Source organism: Eleutherodactylus coqui, chromosome 4 (assembly GCF_035609145.1).
Source record: "Eleutherodactylus coqui strain aEleCoq1 chromosome 4, aEleCoq1.hap1, whole genome shotgun sequence".
Classification (NCBI taxonomy): Eukaryota; Metazoa; Chordata; class Amphibia; order Anura; family Eleutherodactylidae; genus Eleutherodactylus; species Eleutherodactylus coqui.
This window is the reverse complement of record NC_089840.1, coordinates 62,477,166-62,502,921: the sequence shown is the minus strand read 5'-3', so window position 1 is coordinate 62,502,921 and position 25,756 is coordinate 62,477,166. Positions and strand designations below refer to the sequence as shown.

Here is a 25,756-nt window from a genome sequence, read left to right as displayed (position 1 = left end):
TCTTGAAGCCTACACTCACTCCTAACACTCTCCCTGCCTAACCACCACTTCTGTCCCTAATGCAGGGTGCAATGCTCTGCACAGCCGATTTTGAGAAAAAAAAAATATATCCACTGCTAACAGCAGCCTGCACACAGGTAGATGTGGCCCTAAGAAGGACCGTTGGGGTTCTTGAAGCCTACACTCACTACAAACACTCTCCCTACAGCAACTCCAATACAACTGGACTTTCCCTCAGCTAACTCACAAGGCATCTGAGGCGAGCCGCGGGAGGGGCCGATTTTTATACTCGGGTGACATCTGATCTCCCCAGCCACTCACAGCAGGGGGGTGGTATAGGGCTTGAACGTCACAGGGGGAAGTTGTAATGCCTTCCCTGTCTTTCAATTGGCCAGAAAAGCGCGCTAACGTCTCAGAGATGAAAGTGAAAGTATCCCGAACACCGCGTGGTACTCGTTACGAGTAACGAGCATCCCGAACACGCTAATATTCGCCCGAGCATCAAGCTCGGACGAGTACGTTTGCTCATCTCTATTCACAATATTTTCCCCACTGCCTCAAACTCCTGTTGATGTTGTCTCTCTGACATTGGGCCATATTGCCTAGTATTGCAACTCTTCAGGAAAGCAATATTTCACTTCTACAATGCAGTATGCAGCAGCATGATTATACCAAAACCAGAAGTGCACTTACTCTCACTCCTACCAGGTCCTATATCCATAGCGAAGAAAGGCTTGCTCCGTCATTTTATGGGCATTGCTAAAATTTTGATTCTTAGATATTGGAAATCACGTAGAATCTTTTCCAGAACAGAATTTGTGGACTGTCTCAATCATATCATGTGCATGAAGGAGCCGACAGCTGGGAACCCTTTGTTAATACATGGTATTATTGGACATCTTTTCGATCATCACCGACCATGCATTCATGAGTTCAGTAGAATGGCATGCATTGATTGCTTGCTGTTGTTTTGCCCTTTTAGTTTTTTTTCATTTTCATTTTTCCATCCCCCTTTTCAAAAAAAAAATCTGAACTTTTTTATTTTCGCAGTGGAATAGCTTAATGAGGGCTTGTTTTTTGTGGGATGAGTTGTATTTTTCAATGGTACCATTTAAAGTACCATATATTGTACTGGAAGACTTTTAATATTTTTTACTGCATTCATGCTGCAATAAAAATGCCATGTTGTTATCTTTATTCTGTGGGTCAATACGATTACAGCAGGGCAAAATTTATGTAGGTTTTTTTATGTACAACTACTTGAAAAAATAAATTGCTTTCTGTTGCCATTTTTGAACCCCCATAACTTTAAATTTTTGTAGTTTGTATAGTTTTTATTGATACAATTATTGGGTTCCACATGGCTTTTTGATCGCTTTTTGTTTCTTGGAGGTGGGGTAACCTTAACAACGCAGATCTGGAATTGCATATTTTTAAATGCTTAATTTTAATGATTAAAATGCTTATCCAGACATAGTCTAAAATTGCTGATGCCAATGCAACTAGTTGAAACCCATCCTAGGATGGAGGAGTTCATGCCCAGACTGCAGGGGAAAGGGGGCAGGTCTGGGACAGAGACCATCCATACACTGTTCTGAGCAGTGAAGTGTTGGACCCCAACTGGCCACACCCACTTCCCCTCCAGGTTGTGCATGAATTCTCCTTTCAGTGTACTTTTAAGCTGCACCCCAGAACATGGTCCTGCCCCTTGTCCTCTGATCTACACATAAATTCTCCTGTCCTAGGACACGCTATATTGACAACAGCCATTTTATGCCATTCCCAGACAACCCCTTTAACTGTTTGAATCTACACTCTGTCTATGAAAGGTGGCAGTTTGATGCCTGATTACTTTTAACAAAACACTGCAGTTCTCCAGGCAATCATTAAACCTTAGTAATTGGACAAAGAAGTGCGCTTGTTACTAAAAGGGCAAAAAGTGGTACAAAATGTAAGTGGCAGATACCCAAAATTAAAAGTCAACTCTTTTCTGCTTCCTAAAAAAAGTTAAATCATAAAATTAAAAAAGATACCCAAGAGCCTCCTCTTCCAGTGAGGGGACATTTATTATAAGTTCTGGAAAAAATAGATGCTCTATCAGAATGCCACTATTTCATGCCACATTGTGCCCACATGATGCATAATGGAGGCTTTCCAAACTCACAAGAAATAATCCCCATTCTTGAGTTATGGACTTCCTGCCTTGTTCCCATGTGCTCTTACTCTTAGCAAAAAACATTTGCACCCATCTGCCTAACCACCATGTATAGATGCAACATAGATGCCAGGTAGGAGAAATGGGCTTAAACCCTTAATGGAGATTGTTTTTATGAGCAGCAATGGCTGCATCAATCCACAAGTAATGGGCACATATCTGGTATCTTTATATTTAGGAGAATTAGAGTATTAATCTATGTAGTAAATTTAATTGGTCATGCCAACTACAAGGGGAAAGAGGCAAGGAAAGTGGCATTTTTTTCCAGTTTGTGTTCTTTTTCCGTATATAACACAAACAAATTGATAAAGGTAATGGTTCCCATTTGATCCTATAAGGAAGGCCTGAATGTTCTGCAAAAAGAAAAACAAAAAATATTGGTAGACTATGAAAAAAAATAAATTAAACTTCTGAATGCATTATTTCAAAACACTTCAAAAGGGTTTTACAGGCACCAATGCTATTGATATCCAAGGATAGGTCATCAACAGTTGATTAGCTGGGGTGCACTGCTAGGAAACCTGGTTGATCAGCTGAGTGGGCAACACCGCTACACATGGGTCAGAGCTGAGGCAGCTGCTCCACCCCTACATGGTGGCTAGCGCTTGTAACTGCAGGTACAGCTGCCATTGAAATCAATGGGAACTGCGCTTGCAATTACAAGTGCCGGACACTACACAGGGGTCGGAGCAGCTGCTTCCATTCCAACTCCTGTGTGTAGCAGCACTGACAGCATGCGCCTGCTCAGCTGATCAACCAGGTTCTCGAGTGGGGTCCTTGGGTGATTAATTATTGAGGACCCACCCTGTGGATATCTCATGAAAAGCATTTCCCTGGAAAATCCCTTAAAATTAGGGTGAGAATATTAGTTAATTCATTGAGATATATTTGATTAGAAACTTGGCCATGATTTTTTTATTCAAATTTGTTCATGATTGAATGAGTTGAAAGAGTTTTATGTAGAACTCCTGTTCCTGGAAAGACTATGAGCCCAATTCTTTTGAAATTGAATGCCTTTCAGTATCACAAGGTTCCTATAATTGGAAAGGTTACCATTCAAAATGTAAAATGTAAGCCACTTCAACAAGTGAGGCCACACCCTACTGATGTCCTACAAGTAAACCCCTACCTAGAACGGGATCTTCACCCTGATAAGGGCAATACTGTGTTGGAACCTTAGGCCAATCAAACCTTATTATGCTCTATAATCACAATAGTCAGTCACAATAAGTGTAAAAATAGGCATAAGAATAGAGACAAACTGTACTAACTTTGCTTGCAGTGATAAGTACTGTCTTCTTCAATGAAACCTTTCAAACAAATACACAGTATATACATTCAGAAGGTACAATTGAGGTAAAATTAAACCAAAACATGTCATACCTCCAATATAATCATACCTCCCGATGTTTATCCATTGGGCTAACAAAAGCCAATTTCATCAGTGAGGAAACGTTTTTTTGTATCTATAATTCACTATCCTACCAAAAGTAATTGGACCCCTGAGCAAGAATGGAAAGTAGTATTTATTTACATATGTTAATATTTAGTTGGGCCTCCTATGGCCCTAATGACATCGAATACTCTCCGTGGCATACTTTCTACTAACATCTGATACAATTCAGCTGGTATTTCCCTCCACTCATCCTGCAAACATCTGGTGAGTTCTCTTAAAGAAGCGATGTTGTTCATATTTCGTGACTCAACGTTCCAGTTTATCCCAAAGATGTTCAGTAGGGTTCAGGTCAGCACTCTGTGCAGTCAGTCCAATCATGGAACATCCATATCCTCAAACCAACGTAAAATAGCGTAAACAAAGCGCGTTGTCTTCTGGGAAGTACTGCTAACCATTCCCAGAGTACTGCCACATTGTCAGCAGCACATTATTGTCTAGAATGTAAAGGTACACCGTTGTGTTCTTGGTTCTTGCCACCAGAAGCAATGGACAGAGACCATGCCACCTAAAACTACCGGCTTCGGTATCCTTGGTGACGTCCTCTTTACAGACTGCAGTCAGCCTGATCCATCTACAAACAAGCTGGAGCAGCGAATAATAGGGCTCAATGATGTTTGCTGAGGTTTACAGAACATCACAACAGCCAGTAAATAGACACGGCATAGACTGGAGACAGCGGCGGAGGAACAAGCGGGGAGAGGTGAATTTCAGCTGATTTGTTACTTTACAGCATGGGGGACCCCGTGAAAGGGCACTACTTACAATACTTCTTGCACCATTGTAGAGAGGCCCATGAATTACGTTTTGGTGATAGACGGCTCGTGTGCAACGGCAAAACCTGTATATCCCATAGCATGCAGTTCCTTCACAAACTATGGCTGACACGTCCAAGGGTCTGCATCTTATGTATCATGGTGTAGGACAAGTAATAGGCTATTAAGACGGTGGAAAATAAGCATGTTTTAAACACAGTGGGTCTATTTAGCTAGAGAGGCATTTCATACACTAGTGTAACCGGCTACGAGTTAAAAATGTAGTATGAAGCCCAAGCCTCCTTATACATTTGTCTCATCTGGCAACACATTCGTGCGTCAGAAGAAAACCTACACCAGCTCTTAGCTGGAAAAGGTTTTTGCTATAATCTATGCCACTTTCTTGCGCCGGTTATAGCAGAAGTGATAGGGCCAGCGTGGCCCCGCCTTCTAAAACCATTTTTTGAAAAAGGGTCAGCTTGTAGTATAAATGCACGAAAGGTCACAATTTTGATGCATGCACAAAATTTGCGACATTTGGACACCAGATTTCTGGCATCCGTCATTAAATAGGCCCCATTTAGAAAATATTTATAAAGGGGCCAACACATACCACATTTTTCTAGAAATGTTTCTAAAGAAAGCTACAATTGTGCATCTATGATGTAGCTTTTTTGTTATTGCAGTAGGGGAGTATGGGAACACAGCCAAAAGAAATGTTCTGCAGTATATTTTAGGAAGCCTATGCTCTTCCGAGGTGTCCTGAATGCATTTTGGTTGCTATTATAAAACTAGAAGTTTCAGATCTTCTGGAAAATGTCTAATCTCCAGAAACTTATATAATCCTTGTAACCAAAATCCCATTGGATCCATATATTTGGTGCTTTTGTGTAGGTTTGCTTTAGAATAAACCTGCACTTATTGATATGCTGACATCCGATCCTACTTTCTTTGGACTTGAATCCATGTATGTCCACTGAAGAGACCTGATGAATGATAAAGTTTAAATGGGCCTGCACTCTCTAATTAAATGGACACTGTTTCACACAATGTATGCTCATCTAACAAACTATGCTTTTATCATCAATCATGTATTATACTTACATTAAAACATTTTTGTTTTACCACTCAAAATCGAGTTTGAAGTGCCTGCACTAGGGCTCCCCTTTCCAGCACTTTTGCAATCCACTGCCTGTCATTAGGCAATTAGCTGTTCTAGTAACATGGACTTGGGGAATCTGCTAGTTACTGCATGCAATAGAGGGACAGGCATTCAGATGCTGCCTTGCAGCTAATTGGAGCAGGGCTATGCAAGGAAGCACTGGCGTAACTATAGGGGATGCAGGGGATGCAGTTGCACCCGGGCCCAGGAGCCTTAGGGGGCCCATAAGGACTCTCTTTTCCATATAGGGAGCCCAGTACTTTGAATAACACATTATAGTTGGAGGCCCTGTCACAGGTTTTGCCTTGGGGCCCAGGATCTTCAAGTTATGCCTCTACAAGGAAGCATAAGAAATGTGGGAGAGGAAGTCCTGGCAAGTACAGTACTGGCAGAAATACTGTTTAGGAAACACCCCACCCACCACCACTTGTAAGTGGATTGCAAACACCAGGCCAGCAGAAAAATAGGAAAAACTACATGGAAAACTGAATTGATAGAGCTCATGTAAGGACCCATACTACTGTGTATTATTGTCATAGAAGAAAAAAGGAAAGATGTGCCAGACATTGTACCAAAATGGTAGTGTGCATCAAAACTTGGCGCAATAGAATTACGCATGCTCATTGGCCACTTCTTGATTGGTCTAACTATAAAAAGGGCAATTTTCTGCTGCAAAGTGAGCTGCAAGAACAAAGACTAGGAGGGCTGGTGTCTAGGCTGCTTGAAACCAAGGAGGAGAAGGGTTGCAGTGACACTGAGCTGGTGAGTCAATGCCAGAGGCAGGAAGACTGAGAGAGTGATAGGAGAGTGACACTTCCGATCCCGGATAAAACTGTAGACTAACTTTGATCAGGAGAAGCTGAGGCATTCAGCGCAGCAAACTGTAAGTGAGGCCAGCCTTTAAAAGGACTTTAGGCGTGTACACCAAAAGGGAGAGCTAACAAACAGCCAGCAGGACTGCTGCATCATCCACTGATTGTATTGGGGAGATTGAACTGTAAGAGACATTTTCCATCGCTTAAACCCCTGAGGGTCATCCATGTTATGGTGAGCGTAGAAAGCCTATTATTTCAGGACTGAGAGAGAGAGAAAGGAAGAAAAAAGAAAGATGACCCTAGAAATGTATGGACCTTTAGCAGAAAGAGATGTCATATGTTATGCTCTGTACTCTTGTTATACCATACTAATATTAGTAAAGTATTGTTGATATTTCTTTGAAGATATTACAATGCTATTGTTAATAGTTTAAAGTGTCTAGAAAAGCAAAGATGAAAATCCAATTGCTTGCTCATTACTATTCAGCTGTCTACTTGCATTGTAGACTCGGTACTTGTGCTGCCATCCCTTGGTCCGTGACATTTCTTGGCGTCATGAACAGGATATGATATTAGAGATTGAGGTTCACAGTGAACATGATGAGGTCATAGCACCTATATCATCACCTGGTGGGGGAATACCTGCAAAGGTCTACAGGTGGAGTTATTTCAAGCCCCCTCTCTGGACTTTAGGGGCGCAATATGATGCTTACTGATTGAGTAGCAAGTGTTACCATGCGGCAGTTGCTGGTCCTCCCGGGGCGGCGACGTGCGGGGTCCTGCGGTCGGGGTGCGTCCCCCCGGCTTGTTGTCCAGCTGCTGGACACGCACATACCTGACCGGCATGGGCTGTATGGTGCTGGTGGCACGTGCCGCCGTGCGCGCACGCACCTGTGAGTGCAGCTGCCGTGCATGAGCTCCCTTTGTTGTGTTCTGTTGGGAGTTGGCTGTCTCCCTCTCGCCGCCCCTGGGCGGAGGCTTTTGTTTAAAGGTCGAGCAGAGACTTGCAATCACTGCCAGTTATTGGTTTCCCTCAGTGTGCTAGCTAGTCTGCCTCTGTTGGGCTCCTGCTTTTGTCAGCTTGTCTGCTATACCTTGCTATTGTCCGCCAGGTTTTTCCATCTGCCTCAGTTCTGCTTAGTATTGTTCGTGTTGGTTCGTGTTTACATCTGCCTTTTCTGTCGGTATTCTACCCTTTCCATCCAGGTACGCCAGCGTCCCTTTTCGGTCCCTAGTGAGAGTAGGGACTGCCGCCCAGTTGCCTGCCTGGGGTTAGCCAGGAGTGGAGGCAAGTAGGCAGGGACAGGGGTTGTGGGTGAGATCTAGGGCACCCGGGCTTGCGTATCAAGGGTAGTATACCGTAACAGCAAGGTTACAGAGTACTATTGACCGCTATAACCTAACTCCCAAACTGGCTTTATATGCGTTTGAAGGGGATGCATGAAAAACAGTATTTTTACGGCCTGAGTCGTAGTGCAAAACAGTCACAAAAATTCTTAAGCTTCTCGAGGATATATGGGGAAACTGCTGCTCCCTATTTCAAAGGGAGGAGCAAAGTATTTCTCAATGTGCTAATGCTGTCAAGTAGATTTTGGCTGGCAATCTGAAAAGAGTCCGATTTTTCTGTCAAGTGCAAACTTCAGTGGGTTTCAACACGGAGTTGGGTGAGTATAAAAAATACTTAGATTATGGTGCTGTTGGGATGTGACAGGTTCCCTTTAAATGGGTTAATAGCTTGAAATTAACCACTGAAGATTGTGATAACTATCACCTTTATTTATATAGTGCATGCATATTAAATATTACTTGATATAAGGTCCTGTCCCCATTGGGGCTCACAATCTATACTCATCTATCTAGATATTTTTGGAGTGTGGGAGGAAACCAGAGTATCCAGAAGAAACTGGTGCAAAAACAGAGAACATGCAAACGTTGTCCTTGGTGGGATTTAAACCCAGGACCCCACTGCTGCAAGCCAACAGTGCTAGCCACTGAGCAACCATGTGTGTTTCAGACCTTTCACATGTGCAGAATATTTCGGCAAGATACATCTGAAGACACAGAAAATTCTGCACCAAAATCCATATATATATATATATATATATATATATATATATATATACATGTGGATTATGGAGCAGAAATTAAAAGCATCCTTAGGTGCATTTTGCAAAAATATGCCACGTGTGAAAGGGTCCCCTTGTGTGTGTTTTGGAGAACTTATGTGCAGTTCTTGGCAAATTTCTTCAGTTTTGTCTTCATTCTTGAGTCTATTTTTAAAGGTTTTAAAAAAGTAGCTGTACAAAAAGATATCTACAATTTACTTGTCTTATCATCTCAAAATGGAATATCTTTTCCCCAGAGCAGCAACTCAATCTCTTCATGTCACTGAGGTACGTTGGACATTTTAAGATTGCCGTTAGACTATACAATCTCTGCACATAGCAGTAAGGTCATTTTGACATAAAAACAGTTTTGGGTCCAACCATAATCTATTCTGGTGGTTTATTATTATTGTAGAGTGTATTATATCCGTTTAGGTTTACGAGTATGTGCATATTTATGTCAATGTTTGAAAACATCAGGCAGATTTTTGTGATCAGTTTACTGCATGTTGTGTATAGTCAGTTAATAAAAGCATGGTCAAAATAAAACTAAACTAAACTATTACCCCCCAACGTTCAAACAGGAAAAATAGGGACAATACCTGCAGCATGCCTAGTGGCAATTTTTGTTTATTATGCCATGTCCCTTTCATATTAAGCCACCCCTTTGTGTCCTCTCAGTAATAGTGCCTCTTAGTGACTCCCTCACAATAATAATGCCATCAGTGACACGCATAGTACTGATGCCTCCCATATGTGATGACTTCCCCTCTCCAGACCTTTCACAAACCTTCTTGACCACGCCAGACAGGGGAGGACACATCTAAGGCCTCGGTCACATGGACGTTTTTTGGTCCGATTTGCAGACGCGCTTGCGATCTCCAGATATATAGACCCAATGCATCGCAATGGGAGCGGGCACATGTCCGTTTTTTATGCGGATGTGTGATAAATTATAGGACACAACGATTCGCAGAACGCTCCTATCTGCGTTCTGCGCAAATCGGTGTTCTATATATGCGCTCAATGGGGCCGGCGGCAGCAGTGCCGACCCCATTGAGAACATATACTAAAGATTGTTCTCCTCTGCCACAGCTGTGGCAGAGAAGAACAATGCTCGCCCATTGAATTCAATGGAGCCGGCAATACAGTCGGCTCCATTGAAAGCAATGGGCTGCCGGTAAGCGCTGTATGAATTTTCGGGGAAGGGCTTAAAATAGCATTCTGAAAATGTGTAAAAATAAAAAAAATGTATACTCACCTTTTTGCTGCAGCCGGAGATCAATGACAGCTGAGAGCTGCCTCTGATTGGTCCCTGCGCTCAGCCAATCAGAGGCAGCACTCACTCACTCATTCATGAATTCATGAATGGGTGAGTGAGAGCTGCCTCTGATTGGCGAATGGGTGAGTGAGTGCTGCCTCTGATTGGCTGAGGGCTGTGACCAATCAGAGGCAGCCCATTCAGCAGATGGGGATTTTAAATCCCCGCCTGCTGAATACTACAGAAAGCAGTTCAGGAGAGCTGTCGGCCGGACGCGGCTGAACTCCGGCTGCAGCAAAAAGGTGAGTATACATTTTTTTTTAATTTTTACACATTTTCAGGATGCTTTTCAGGGAAGGGCTTATATTTTAAGCCCTTCCCGAAAATTCATACAGCGCTTGCCGGCAGCCCATTGCTTTCAATGGAGCCGGCTGTATTGCCGGCTCCATTGAATTGAATGGGCGAATATCGTTCTCTTCTGCCACAGCTGTGCAGCTGTGGCAGAGGATAGCGAGCAGCACTCGTTTGATCGGGCTCTTTCGCTGAAAACGCTGCTAGGTGCAGATTTTTTGGCGAATCGTCGGCCTCGGTCACGCGATTTGCGGATGTGCATCCGTTATGCGATCCGCAAATCGCGCGAAAAACGCCCGTGTGACTGAGCCCTAAGGCTGAACACATTGTCTTCTTTTAATGCTCACCCTGATCTTGCTTGTGGCAGTGTCCAGGGGCAGTAGTTACCTCCAGGGATCACAGGTAGCATCCTCTCTGATTGGTTGTCCATTTTCATTTTTCTGCTCTAGCTGGGGCCAGACAACCATGAAGACTTCTTCCAGCCATGACTTGTCTCTATATATGTAATCCATCCTGCTGCTACTTCCAATACCCTTCTCAACTAATACCACTCTCACTGCTCCCTCCACAGTACTGCTGCCCTCTCTGTTGCCATGCAAAGTAATAGTGTACCCTCTGCTGTCCCACTTAGTTATAGTGCCCCCTCTGTGGCCCTATTTAGTTATAGTGCCTCAACTGCGGCCCTACTTATTTATAGTGCCCTCTCTGTGGCTCCACTTAGTTATAGTGTCCCCTCTGTGGCCTGATTTAGTTGTAATGCCCACTTCATGGCCCTATAGTGCCCCCTATGTGGCTCCTCTCACTTATAATGCTCCTTCTGTTGCCGCACATACTTATATTGCCCCCTCAGTGGCCCTACTAATTGTTACACCCGCTCTTGGATCCCACTTAGTTATAGTGTTCCCTCTGTGGCCCAACCTAGTTAAAATGTCCCCTCTGTGGCCCCACTTAGTTAAAATGTCCCTCTTGTGGCCCTACTTGGTTAAAATGTCCCCTTTGTGGCCCCACTTAGTTATAGCACCCTCTATGTAGCCCAACTTACAATGCCCCCCCAATTGCCCAATTTAGTTGTAGTATTTCCTTTTTGACCTTCTTTAATTATAGTACCCACCCCCATTGCTGGGCCCTCTACAGAAACTCCATGCAGCAGCTGCAGAAAATCTTTATCATTCATGCAGGACTGGACTGCTGGACGCTGAGCACTGGACAGAGCATAGCCTGTAGTATACATAAAGTTAAAGGGCTGTTCACCAGCCAATATCTAGATATGTACATAAGTGCAGTAGGATGTGTGGGGTTAGGGGCATACTATGATCAGGTTCGGATAGAGTGTATAAAAATAGGATAAATGGAGAAGAGTTTGATCAGGGGATATGGTGTGCCTCCAGGGGCGTAGCTACTGCCATGGCAGCTATAGTGGCTGCTACAGTCTGGCAGTCCAGGCCCCCATGAGTCTATCATTATACACATGGGTGAATTCTGTAAAATAAAAAGTGACAGCATACTCACCTCTTTCGGTTTCCCCGTAGCTCCACTGTCTCCGCCTCTCTGTTCTTCCCTTAATTCCTGGCAGCTGGTCACTGTAGCCAATCCCCGGCCTCAGCCATAGGACGCTGGGTAATGGCCACAGTAGTCATGTGCATCTGAGCACATGACTAGCTGCCACGACTTGAGGGGAGAACAGAGTGGCGGGACAGTGGAGCTATGGGGGAAGCGACAAAGGTGAGCATGCAGTCCTTTTTTATTTTACTGCAGAAAGGCACCATAAATTTTAAGCAGGGACTACGGGACCATAGGTACTGAATGGGAGCATAAAGGGGCTGTAAGTACTGAGTGGAGGGCTATAAATATTGAGTAGAAGCATAAAAGGAGCCACAAATACTGAGTAAAAAAGTTTCTCTGCACTTCAAGGATATGTAGCATTAGCCAAATACATATAGCCAGGGCAGTAGATGGTAGAAAAGAACGGCACTTACTCGAGAGGAGGGGGGTATGCCTAGCAAGAAGCCCCTTCCTAGAAGTGTCGAGTGATGAAAAAAAGTCCTATGTGGTGGAAAAAAGTCTCCAATTCCAACGCGAATATAGGTTTGGTCCTTTATTTCAGTGACATTGACAATGGGCAATGCGTTTCGGTGCCAGAACGGGCACCTTCATCAAGCCAACAAATACTGAGTGGAATTAAGGAATTAAGGAGGCTACAAATGCTGAGCAGGAGTATAAGGAGGCACTATTACTAACAAGGGGAACAAGGAAGCACTTTTACTGTGTGTGTGTGTGTGTGTGTGGGGGGGGGGGGATAAAAGTAGCACTTATTGAGTGGGGCTTGAAGAGGGGAAAAATGGGGGATAGAATTATGGTGCAGGGCACCATTAATGGCACTATTACTATCTGTGGCACTGTGGATGGAGAGATTGTATAGAAGTAGGAAAAACGTAGGGAGAGTATTGGGAAAGCTTTAGGAGCTAAAGATGTCTGTATCTCAAATTATGCAGAGATAAGTTGTAGCTGGGAGAAGTCATCATGGTGCTCCAGGCTGAATGGAAAATATGGGAAAAGAGAATGACTCCAGAGAAGACATCACCTGTGATCACTGGATATCACTGTACTTTCATTACTTACACGGTCGGCAGAACGTATATGTAGAGCTGGCATATACCACTATATGGTCACTGTATGGGGATATTATTGGTATTTGTATTATGGACCCTCATATATTGTTATTATTGGTAACATTATCTTTACAGTGTTATAATGGTGGTATTATTCTACCAACTGAAGTTTTACATGGGGCTGGTAAATGTTCATGTTCAAGGAAGGGGCCCCATTCAAAATTTTGCAATGGGGCCCAGCCTTTTCTAGTTATGCCCCTGTATACCACCTTAGAGTGATATCTTTTAGGGAACATTTAAAATTGTGGATTTTGAGAATTAACTTGATTGTCCAGAGTAGCGCATTCTCAAGAACTAGTATGACTCAGGAGAAGTCTTGGAAACAGGAGTGTGAGGTTTCAAATTTAGCAAACCTTGGTCTAATGTTATTAGCAGAATGGAGAGCGCGGGTAGAATGGTAGACAGAGATGGGGAAGAGATACAGGGCAGTGCAGCATTGTGGAGAGTTTTATGGATGAGAGTTTAAATTGTATTCTATAGTGGACGGCCAACCAGTGTAGTGACCGTCACAGGGTGGAGGCATCAGTGTAGCGGTTGAACAAAAAGTTGAGTCTGGCTGCTGTGTTCAGGATAGATTGAAGGAGGGAGAGTGTAGTGAGGGGAGGACCAATTAGTAGTTACTTACGGTAATCAAGGTGAGAATGGATTAGGGCAACAATAACAGTTTTAGATATTTCCTAAGAAAAGGGCGGGTTCTGGAGATGTTTTTGAGGTACAGGTGACATGAGCATGCACTGATGCTGGTGGGAACATTTGTCCATTGCAGCTGAGTGATATCCTAAATACCTGGCCTGCTTTACATGGCTCTATGATTGGGCATGAGCGTTCGCTACTAATATATGATGCAGCACGGAATAATTGATAGTGAGTAATATTGATTTTTTTCCACTGTTAACACTAATAAATTGCCATTGGGATATAGATACATTCAATGACTTGCAGCAGCTTCTTATCCGGGAAATCTATTGACAACTGTACCCGTATGAATGGGACACAGGTATGAAGCTATAAGCGGGGGCCTGCTGCATATGTAAAACTTCATCAGTTTGGCAGCATCACATGCCTGTTAGTTTACTTAGCCCCTAATTCTCTTGAACAAGTGAGGTAATGAAGCTGCAGACACTACAGTCAATTGGGTCAGCAGTTTTGTTCCATTGACTCCAAGGCAAAAAATGTGTCGTTCATTGAGACCTTTGTTTTGTGCTGAGCTCTCATGTTCACACAAAACAATAAGCAGCGTCAGCTCATAAGCCCCCTTTCTGCTTCCAGACCCCCACAAAAATTCTAATTTGCTATTGTACATGATATGGGCTTTGGGCTGATACTCCATGTATCCTCTATTCAAGTTAGACCACTCCTAAATATGCTTAAAAAAGAAAGTTTAGTGCAAGCAAATTTATGGAGTATATATTAGTGGGGAGGGGGTCTGGCTCAAAACCAATCATCTGTTTTAGTGGCTCAGTCACAGCGTTCCTGTGAGTAACACTTGTGTGCTGTGTTCATATTCATGCTTAGAGTTTATGTCTTCTTATATATTTATATGTAGTTTACATGTGTAGATAGCTTTTTTAATGTATCTATCTATCTCATATCTATCTATCTATCTATCTATCTATCTATCTCATATCTATCTATCTCATATCTATCTATCTATCTATCTATCTATCTATCTATCTATCTATCTATCTATCTATCTATCTAACCAATAGCATTAGCCCTCAAAATATTTTGTGATTCAAGACTTATTGGGTTTACCTACAGTTTCAGGTTGGATACCCTTGTGATTTGCATATTCCTTGTATTACAGCATGCATCATTATCTGTATTAGTTGTAATCTGCAATATTGTAAATTGGTCATCTAGTAATAAGCATAGTTGGTCACTTGAATTGTTAAAATGATATAGCCTCTTCTCTACAACTCCAGAGATTAATACATATGATATAAGTGCAGGTGGAACCGAAAATGTAAAATCAGTCAGATTGACATTGTGTTTAAGTTCAGAACATGGAATGATCGGAGTAGAGAGAATTTTAACAAGTCGCTAATTAAGTGGTTAATTATTAAGCGGATGTATATATGGAAAATATAGCCCTTTGATCTTTGAATGTCTTGAAAGATAAGGAAGCAGTATATATCCGAAATGCACAAAAGCAGACCTCCCAAGTGTCCCTCTTTATTGGGACAGTCCCTGTTTTTGACCCGAGTCCTTCTGTCCCTCTTTGGCCCCTAATTGTTCCTCTTTTTGACTTTAGATTTGCTTTAATATACTTGCCATATTGCTCCATAAGCTATCTGTATGGTTCCTAACTGTATCTGAGACCTCGATTTGCATATAATTCCATCATGTGGTTCAATTTGGTTCATCAAAAATTCTATATTCTGGTGATTTATGTGCTAATATTTAAATTAAGATTGAAGTATATAGATGTGGATGGAGAAATGAATATGTAACACAATGAAGCATAAATGTCCCTCTTAGATCATCCAAAAAGTAGAGAGGTATACAAATATCACACTGATCACTGCAGACCCTGTGGCACCGAGGATATCTGCGGTGATATCTAGTGTGATGTAAATATATATAGCTGACATTGACTTTCCTATAGAGCTTCCATTACTATAACTGCATTACTGTACACTCCAGGGTCACTGTGACATAAAACATCTGACACTTTGTAGACTTGTCGGAACTTTTGATTGGCAGTGGTTAATGTACTGAGAATCCCACTAATTGTCAATACAAATGAGTACAAGTCTGCTCAGCCTGTGCCCTTCACTCCTGTTGGCTTTTTCGTTCCTCTGGGAACTATATACGGGTGCTATACCTTGCTATGTATTTGCTTCAGTCCTTTCAAGAGCTGAAAAGTGCCAACAGGTGCTGAAGGTGTGATCAGCACTTGTACCCCTTTGTTCTATCGATTAGTGCAAATCTCAATACCTTAATCCCAGTGATGAAAACTTGTTGCAAGTTAGTCAATGTGTTTTTGCAAATGAAGACTTTTTATAATTGGTTTTCAATAAAAATTTCTGATTATTTGATTTTTATGCTGGTATTGTTTTCCAAGGTACTGCAGACCAGAGGACTAAGGTGTTAGCAGATTCTATTAGTCAGAGCAAAGGCTTATTTACACTGTTAACTATTTCCATTTCTCTCTTCCGTTTGAGGAGCAGAAAAACGGAGATAAAAGCAGACTTAAATGTTTCCATTTTATTCCATTGATTTCAATGGTTTAAAGAAAAAAAAAAGTTTATTTCCACTTGTTTCCATTCTGCATCATTTCCATTTTTCAAACTGAACGAATAGCACAGCTTAATTGCACTTCCGCTTCTGCTCCAGTGTTACAGCCTTGAGTGACCCACTTCTTGTATCACCAGACGGTTGGATACTTACCTCTCTACTCTCAGTAGTGATGTACCCCCTGGCATGCCTGATGAGGTGGTCTACCCCGAAATATGTATTTATTGTTGGCTTTTAATTCACTAAATGAAGGAGACATTGGATATTTCATCCTATCGCCTCACAACCTTCACCGGAGAGTTGCGCCAACATACCATAATCAGCTGATCGGGTGCTGTCAGCACCACAATACACATGGGTATAGAGTGGAAGCAGTTAGCTCCGACCCGGGTAGTGGCTGGCACTTGTTATTGCATGCGAGGCTGTTTTTGATTTTGATGAAAGCTGGGTCTGCAATTACCATTGCATTCGAAAATACATGAGAGGTAGCTGGGAAATCCCAAATCTTATTATCCAGATCCTTTCACAGTCCATCCGCTGCTATTTATCTTTTTCCTGTTGCTTATATGGCACCAACATACTTCACAGCCCTGCACAGAGCTTCACATCAGTGCTTGCTTCCAGTTGCAAGTTCCATAACAGCACTTTTTCTTCCGCCCAAAAGCTGGGCACCTGGCGGAAGGCGGACAGACCCCATTATAGTCAATGGGGTCCGTCCAGTGCTGTTAGCTTCCACCCAGACACAGAGCCGTCCACCCGTGGGGATTCCCCTTACCTGACCCCGTAATGGAGCAGGAAAGTGGAACCCCGAGCACAGGTGTAAAACCACCATACCAACACTTTCAATCTAAATTAATACTTTTAATGTATTCTTGTCTGATGAAGAAAACCTGCTTCTCGATCTCATGCCTTGTAAACAGTTGGCCTAAACCCACATGGAAGTCTAATTGTCTAGTCTCCATAATGGTTGCAGGTAGAAACCTGCAGCTTATGGAGGATGAAATTTAACGTAGCCATATTATTATTATTGTTACTGGATCTTATACTTTTCTCATGTATATTAGATGTTACAAATTGTGACAGTGTCATTTTTCGCAGATTTCTTAAAGATTCATCAAGATGTCTCACACCGGAGCTCAGGGGAGCATTGGTAGCCATTCTGCCTTGGGTCTGCAGAATTATAGGGTAAGTGCAACAATATATTATAATTTATAATATTGAATTGCTGCAAATATATTCTCTTGCAGTATTTAAGCACATTAGTTAAAGTGACCCTCTGACAAAATTCTGACCTGGAACAGGACAGGGGTATATTACCTGCCGTTGTTCCTCTCTGCTGCCCTTCCTATCTGCTAGGTCTGGGTCCCGTTTTTGGTCGTACAAGATGGCTGTAGCATTTTCTTATCTGATGCACACTGTGACTGCTCTCTGATTGGCCAGTGCTGGTCAGTGAGCAGCCAATCAGAGAGCAGGTATATTGCATTGGCAGTTTCACATTGCATTGGCCATTTTGGACTGACAAAATGGGATCAGAAACCAGCAGATTTGAGAGATGGAAGAGAATTACAACTGCAAGTAATCTACCCCCCTCCTGTTCTAGGTAGAATTTTTGTCCTGAAACCAGAGGGTTGCTTTAAAAAACCTGATGTATATTAATTTGGTATACTATCAATATATATGAGAGGCAATCGCCCCATCCCTAACCCACCATATGACTCTATTACTACAGAATAGATATTACTGACAGCTGTATTCAACTTGTTCTAAATAACTAATTAAATTATAAACTCATTAATTATACTATATACCCTGTTTCCCCCAAAATAAGACCTACCCTGAAAATAAGTCCTACCCTGATTTTTAGGGAGGCTTGAAATATAAGACCTACCCCCAAAATAAGCCCTAGCTGTATTACATAAAAAAATAAAAGGAATACTGAATTAGCAAGCTCGGTCGAGGTCCTCCTGCAGTCTTCATTCACCCAACGAAGATCACTTCCTAGTTACGGAAATCATAAATCCCACCTCTAGGAAGCGATGGCGCTGCTCAGCTAGTCAATGCGGCACTCGATGAATCAATGCGAACTCTGTGATTGGTTCATCGAGCGCTGCATTTCTTGGCTGCACAGCGGTCGAAGAACCAATCACAGCCATTGTGTTGTGGAGGCAGGATTTATGAATTGGCCAATCAATGCCGCGGCTTGGCGTGTCAAAGCTCCAGAGTGCAGCAGGAGGGACCCGGACTGAGCCTGCTAAGTAAGTATAATAAGACAGCCCCCGAAAATAAGACCTAGTGCCCCGTTTGGGACAAAAATAAATAAAGGGAAATGTTTTAGGAAGAAGTATAGAGGCCAATAAATGTAGTACATAATATCCTCACATTTTCGTTTCTACTTTGCTTACTGCTATTTACAGCTGATTTGCTATGAATACGAAAATTTCCAAGGCCGCAGAGTGGAATTTAACAACGAGTGCAGAAACTTGTGTGACCGAGGTTTCGACCAGGTGAAGTCCATTCGAGTTGAATGTGGACCGTAAGTTTAGCCTTTTTTTTTAAAGTGGCTTATAGTGAAAGGTTATGTCAGACAATTGCATACAGGATCAGTCAGCTCTTCTGATATGTTTGTTTTAGTAAATAATTGTACTCTTCATGAAATAACTTTTCTTAGACCTCTGTATTTGTACTATTCCTCTGTTATTCCTCCTGGAAATGTATGAATAATATGACAACTGGGTATTACCATTCCCCTGACCATTACAGTAGGTTTTTACTTACTCTGTCACTGGGAGCAATGCTTAGTAATATATTTAGAAAAATCCCATTTGTCACTTCAGAAATATGTTGAACTCAAACTGGAGGAACAGTCATGTGTTACCTATGAAGGTGCACACTGTTATTTTGGAGTAAACTGAGGTGATACATCAATAGATACAATATCGCAAGGTCAATTGTATAACATTATATGGTTCATATTCCCAGCTGGGTCGCATATGAACAGAAAGATTTCAATGGAGAGATGTTCATTATGGAGAAAGGAGAATACCCTCGCTGGGACTCCTGGTCTAACTGCTTCCGGGCTGATAGGATCATGTCAATGAGACCAGTCCAAATGGTAAGAGGTTAGCTATAATTCAAATCACTGTGAAGGAAAATAAGATATCATCTAGTCAATATTCTTCAAGATTTAAATTTTTTTTTTTTTACAAAATTGTCCTTTTCTTGCAAGCATTGTTGGTTAAAGGGGTTTTCTGGGTAGATACTATTGATGACTTATCCTCGAGATAGGTAATCCTTTTTGATCAGCTGGGGTCCCGATGGGTGGACCAACTGTTCGGTAGCTCGTTGTCAGTGCCACAATACAATGAGGTCGGAGCAGAAGCAATTGGCTCTTACCTCTGCGTAGTGGCCGGCACTTGTAATTACAGGTGCAACTCCCATTAAAATCATTGATAGCTGTGCCCGCAATTACCACCGCCGGTCACTACATAGAGGTCGGAGCTGTCAGCTCCTGCTCTGTACCCTGTGTGTTTTGCTGGTGACAGTATGTGCCGCAATACTTGATCGGTCGGGGTCCCGAGTGGCATACCCCAGCTGATCAACTATTGATGACCTATCATGAGGATAAGCCATCAATAGTATTTGTCCAGTAAAACCCTTTAATGTAGAGTTTGCAAATTTAAGGGTCAAGCATGTATATATCGCAGTATGCCCACTCCATGCCATGGCTAAAATAGACATCTAGTATGTCCCCTTTTTATTCACATTGCCCATCTCATCTATAAGGAGCAAGAATGGTTGTTATTAAGTGATGGCCCCTCTGTATCAACATGCTGTGTGTGTGTGTGGGGGGGGGGGGATTATGTACATTGGCATCAGTAGGAGGCACAGTACATACAAGAAACATAGAAAATTGAGTCGTTGCAATTGATTACTTTATAGTTAAATGATAACTTTCATACAACTTAGTAAATGACCTGCAATAGTTTTTTTATATAATAGTTTTAGATGGGGGGCAGATTTGGATCATTATTAGGTTATGTTTTTTTCTCTTATTCAATGGAGAATTTTTTAAAGGGGTTGTCTAAGGTCACAAAACCTTGGCAGCTATCTTCCAACACCAGTGCCATGCTTGTCGATTGCAGTTATGTCTGGTATTGTAGCTCCAATGAAGCAGATGGGACTCGGCTGCAGTACCTCATACAAACTGTGACAAGGTGTGGTGCTGTTTTTAGAAGAAAGCAGTCATGTTTTCCTGATTCTGGACAGCCACAGTATCCTAGTGATATACCATCACATACCATCATGGGAAAACCCCTTTAATCCTTTATGGCTCTGTACCAAACCTGATAGTCTAAAGCAAATTAAATCATAAAGAATGTGTAAGAAGAAGAGGATCCAGCGGCTTCATCTTGGAATAAAAGTCTAACATGTGTCAAACTATATAGGGATCCTTACTAGAGATGAGCGAGCATACTTGCTAAGGCAAACTACTCGAGCGAGTAGTGCCTTATTCGAGTACCTGCCCACTCGTCTCTAAAGATTCGGCTGCCGGCAGAGGGGCGGGGAGCGGCAGGGGGAGAGCGGGGAGGAACAGAGGGGAGATCTCTCTCTCACTCTCTCCCCCCTGCTCACTCCCACAACTCACCACTCATCCGCATCGGCAGCCGAATCTTTAGAGACGAGCGGGCAGGTACTCGAATAAGGCACTACTCGCTCGAGTGGTTTGCCTTAGCGAGTATGCTCGCTCATCTCTAATCCTTACTCATAGCTTACCGAATAACTGTAAGGACACTAACATGCTCTGAAATGTGTCAGTTTCATCCTACTGTTCTGTGCATACGGATGTTCACTAAAGCCTAGAATGTTACCCCAAGCTGAAGCTGTTGGAGCTCTTTTTTTCCATGCTGTTGTGCTACAGCCCAGCATCTTCATGTGGCTTCTGCAGGTAAGTGGTGGTGAGCTCTTCATTAAATCTTGAAGAACCATAAACTACAAAGTCTTCAGAATCTAAATCATTCAACCTTATTTAACATGACAATTTCTTACATTACAGGACACTCAGGACTATAAAATCTGCCTTTTTGAATGTATCAACTTTGAGGGCAGGAAGATGGAAGTCTGTGATGAAGATATTCCCAGTTTGTGGTCCTATGGATTCCAGGATAGAGTCGCTAGTGTCCAGGTCCTTGGAGGAACGTAAGTGTTTGGAGATGGACTAGCTAAAACACATACAGAAGTATATGTAACTAAAGTATTATTTAAAACGAAAAAAGTTTAGTCCCGTGTTGGCCAGTAGAGCAAAGTGTGATTGTTCTTGGCCAGAGAAACCAAGTAATCTTGTAGGTATGATATCTTTTAATGGCTAACAAAAAAAAATTATGTTATAGCGAGCTTTCGAACATCTCAGGGTCCTTCCTCAGGCTTAATGGAATAGATCGACAGACGTATATATATTAAAACATATACACATGATGACATGGGAGGGCACAGACATGGTGAACTGAATTTGCACTTAGATAAATTCTTAGAGATAGCGTAAGAGGGCACAGATGTTTTGTGTTTAATAGCAGTTAGATACATACCAGGGAGGGATGAGCAAAAACGTAAATAATTAGGTAAAGCAAAAAAAGGTTTGGTACTGTGTTAGCCAGTAGAGCAAAGTGTGATTGTTTTCAGTAAGAGAAACCAAGCAACCCTGCAGACATGATACCCTTTAATGGTCAACAAAAACACATGATGCAATAGTGAGCCCAAGAACATCTCAGGGTCCTCCCACTGGCTTAAACCTGAGAAAGGACCCTGAGAGGCCGAAAAGATCACCACCACACCATGGACCCTTGCCAGCCGCCATGTGTATATGTTTTAATGTTAGCATGTCTGTTGATCTGTTCCATTATGCCTGAGGAAGGACCCTAAGAAGTTCGAAAGCTCGCTATAACATCATGTGTTTTTGTTAGCCATTAAAAGGTATCATATCTACAAGATTACTTGGTTTCTCTTACTGAGAACAATCACATTTTAAAGTATTAGTTTATTATTAAGAAAAAGCATGGTGTTTGTTGTACATTAAAATAAATCAATCATAATTTTCAGTATAAACTCTTGATAGCCTATCCTTAGGACCAGACATCTGTAGTAGATTGGCGGGATTCAACACAAACTTTTATGGGACATTTTAGTCTCTGGACAGACCTTCTATTCTTTATATTGGAAGTAACACAGCAAAGCTCCTATATAGTAATTTTGGAATGCATCTAACAATCGATTTTTCAATGTGTTTATCTAGATGGGTTGGATACCAATATCCTGGTTACAGAGGTTTTCAATACTTAATGGAATTTGGACCATACAAGCACTGGAACAACTGGGGAGCCAACCAGCCCCTGATTCAGTCTGTCCGCCGAGTAAAGGATATGCAGTGGTACAAGAGAGGAAATTTTGAAGTTGGAAACTAAGGAGGCGTTGAGAATAAGACATGTAACCTGACTGACAGAACAAAAGGGACTTGTTTCTTTTTAATTTATGAACCATTCTCTGTTTATTGGAGAGAGAGAGACGACTGTTATGTTATCCGTTTGTCTACAAGGTCATTTATTTATTGAGGGTATTTTCAGGGCTTTGTAAGAGTTTAGATGCCATCAATAGCAGAACATCTCAGGTCTACAAATCTTCAAAATCTCTCAGCTGCTACTCAACCAGTTTTTTGCTACTGCTACTTCTACTGTATACAAGGGGGTAGTTCGGTATCTCAACTGGCTTGTCTTCTATCTACATGGAGGCATCGAAGGGGAAAAGTGGGGATGTTGAACGTACCAACTTTTCTTCTGTGTCCTGGATTTCTGCGAGCTGGTAACATGCTAGTCACTAAACTCATACATAGCCACAATGTAAGACTCGGTGCCATGGGTTTTTATGGATATTTGGGTCAGTACAACCACCCATGACCATATCTAGTGACTGCTAAAAATAAGGGAACATAGAGATATGCTAAGAAAGGAGAAATTGTGTTTATGCTAGCATAACCCTAGAGTCCCCTGCATTATAAAAAGAGATTATTTCTTTAAACCCCAGACTACGGACAAATGAAATAGTGCAACAGGCCCTCTCTCTCCCCAATAATATAAAATATCCAGAATATCTGCTTGTATTCAGGGTGGGAACATACGGGCACTGTCATCCTTCTCAGGGAGAAACAAGTCTTGTCTTTACTACACAAAAACCTCAGCAAACAAATGCACAGAATGAACGTGTTCAGTGTTTCTTTTCATCAAACTCTTTGCAGTTTAACAGAAATAAAAAAAAGATCTGTAAGAAACGCGGCTGATAGTGGTGGTTATTTATATGGCGTCGGATTGAATTTACGGATAATTGGCTTCAATGGAGGATTCAATGGTTATTAAAATGGAGTTTTGGTAAGTGATAATGTGCAACATTTCAGAGCTAAAATGTGTCTCTTTGCTCCACAAGTTTGGCAAGTGACAAGAAAAGTGTGTGTGGGTTTCAAAAAAGCCATAACTGGCCCAGACTTAGTATTTTGAATAAGAAGAAATTGGCAAATTTTTGCACACATCCTTGTCTGTTCGTAAGAGGTATACGTTTAATATTATTATCCGGAAGTTTAGAACTGTGCAAAATTTAGTGCTCACCTTTTACTATGGCACAAATCACTTCAACTGCATCCTTTACTTAAATCGGTGCGAACACAACTAGTCGTAGGGTCCTTTTACATGAAACGATTATCAGTCAGATTATCGCGGGATAATCATCCAGTGTAAATGCTGCCGGTGACTGAATGACGAATGATAATTCGTTCACTTATCGCTCTTCATTCAATTTCAGGCATAAAAATCAAATTATGATCGGCCCATGAATGACTGCCTGTGAAGAGGCAGGTGGAAGCGATCTGCGACTCGCTCTGCCTCCATTCATTGAGCAATCCCTGCTCCTGTGTGAAAGGACAGGAGTGATTATCGCTAGGACTACTATCAGGCGCTTAAGTGCCTGACAGTCTTCCTGTGTAAAAGGACATATTCAGTAAATGCAGGCGGCTGTCATGATATTTGCACTCACATCAGCATATTACAGCTACAATCCTCTTGGCTATTGTGGACAACTTTTTTGTGAAGATAAAAAAAACATCCTTTCCATGGATAAAAGTAAAGGTCCATCTACACTGAAAGATGATCATCACTCAAAAATCATTCAAACGACAGTTTGAGTGACAGCTTTAAACGATCATCTTTGCATAACTCTTAAGTAGCTATTTAGCTACTTAAGAGTTAAATGCAGGCGGAGCGGGACACCACTGATAACTCTGAGAACAGCAGCTGCTTTGTATATTCAAACAGCTGCTTTGTTCTTGGAGCTCTCAGCTGGTATCCTGCTGAGCTCAAAGTGCTAAGAATAGCAGGAGCTGCTTTGTTCTCCAAGCTTTTGCTGAGAGCTCCTGCAGGATACTAACTGAAAGAATGCTATCACCTAGTCTATTACAAGTCTGAAAAGACCAGTATTACCAGTCACCAGTTTTACATTGTCCTTGTATACAAAACGTATCAAGATCGGTTATGCAGACTAGTTGATCCAGACGTGACACTACCCCCTGACAGGTTCCATTGTAACAAGATACTTCAACTGTCAGTCCATTTTAAATTTTGATTCCCCTAGACCCATACAGGCTTATTATTAGAGTTGGCACAGGCCGCAGGTTACTGATCTCATTTGCCCTCCCTACAGATTGGTCCTGGATTTATTTCTGCAATTAAAGGTGGATATTCTGATAACATTCTGGTCAATATTATCATGGAATAGCTCATAAGTACATATATACAGCTTCAAAATGTAGCTTTCCTTTAAAGGGGTTGTCAGGTTTTTTTATAATCCCTTTTCATTAGAGCAGTCCCCAAAAATAAACAGATCAAAAATTGTCTTACTCCTGTGAAGCCCCAGCGATCAGCTGTAATCTGCTGTGAAACATCCAAATATGTGCATTAAATTTACCTATAATCAATTTAAAAATGAGCTTTCTAAACCAGACAACTGCTAAAAGCATCTCTGAAGAGCTAGCACAACACCGTTACTATACAATGAAACATCTGCACACATTACACTTGGGTTCTGTAACAGATTATTTCTGAAAAGCAGAAATTCATTCTGTGCTGATTTTAGGCACTGAAGAAGCGGGTTACTTTCAGGAGCTGCTTGTTGACTGCTCATAGTACTAGGACGGTATAGCGGGAGCCTGGATGAGGCGGTAAGAATAAACTTTAAGAGCACTTTTTTAACTGGGCTGTGATAAATGTCTGCAAGTTATCTTATTTTACACACAAATCTTACTAAGCCCTTGCAGAAAAAAATCATGAACTTATCTGTTTTTTGTTTTTTTTTAACATTGAGTTTTCCTTCTAATGCATTTCGAAAGCCTCATACTTAGATGAAGCTTTCCTACATTCAGGTTTCTGGCTGGGGGCATCCCCAGCACTGACCAACTTGTTTCCCTCATGAATGCACACAAGCTCAGCTCCTATTCCTCTCTCCTCTTTCAGAGGCTGTGAAGCATAACTACACCCACTCAATATTACACAGCTATCTCTCTTTATCATCCTCTGTCTGAGTAGCTCCAGTTCTTATTCCCCTTCACTGCCCTCTGTAATATTTGCTTTCTCTTCTCTCTGTACTCCTGATCTCCTCCACCATTCCCTAGCACAACCTTCATACAACCCTTTAGTAATAG

General features: G+C 41.9%; 1 protein-coding gene across 1 annotated transcript; it reads left to right on the top strand.

The window, feature by feature from the left end:
* The first annotated feature begins 17,145 nt into the window (after nucleotides 1-17,145).
* On the top strand, nucleotides 17,146-22,481 carry LOC136624634 (beta-crystallin B1-like). The gene is made up of 5 exons (XM_066598594.1): nucleotides 17,146-17,211; nucleotides 18,441-18,559; nucleotides 19,006-19,138; nucleotides 21,080-21,222; nucleotides 22,313-22,481. The coding sequence occupies exons 1-5, from the start codon at nucleotides 17,146-17,148 to the stop codon at nucleotides 22,479-22,481; spliced, it is 630 nt and encodes a 209-aa protein (XP_066454691.1).
* The last annotated feature ends 3,275 nt before the right edge of the window (nucleotides 22,482-25,756 follow it).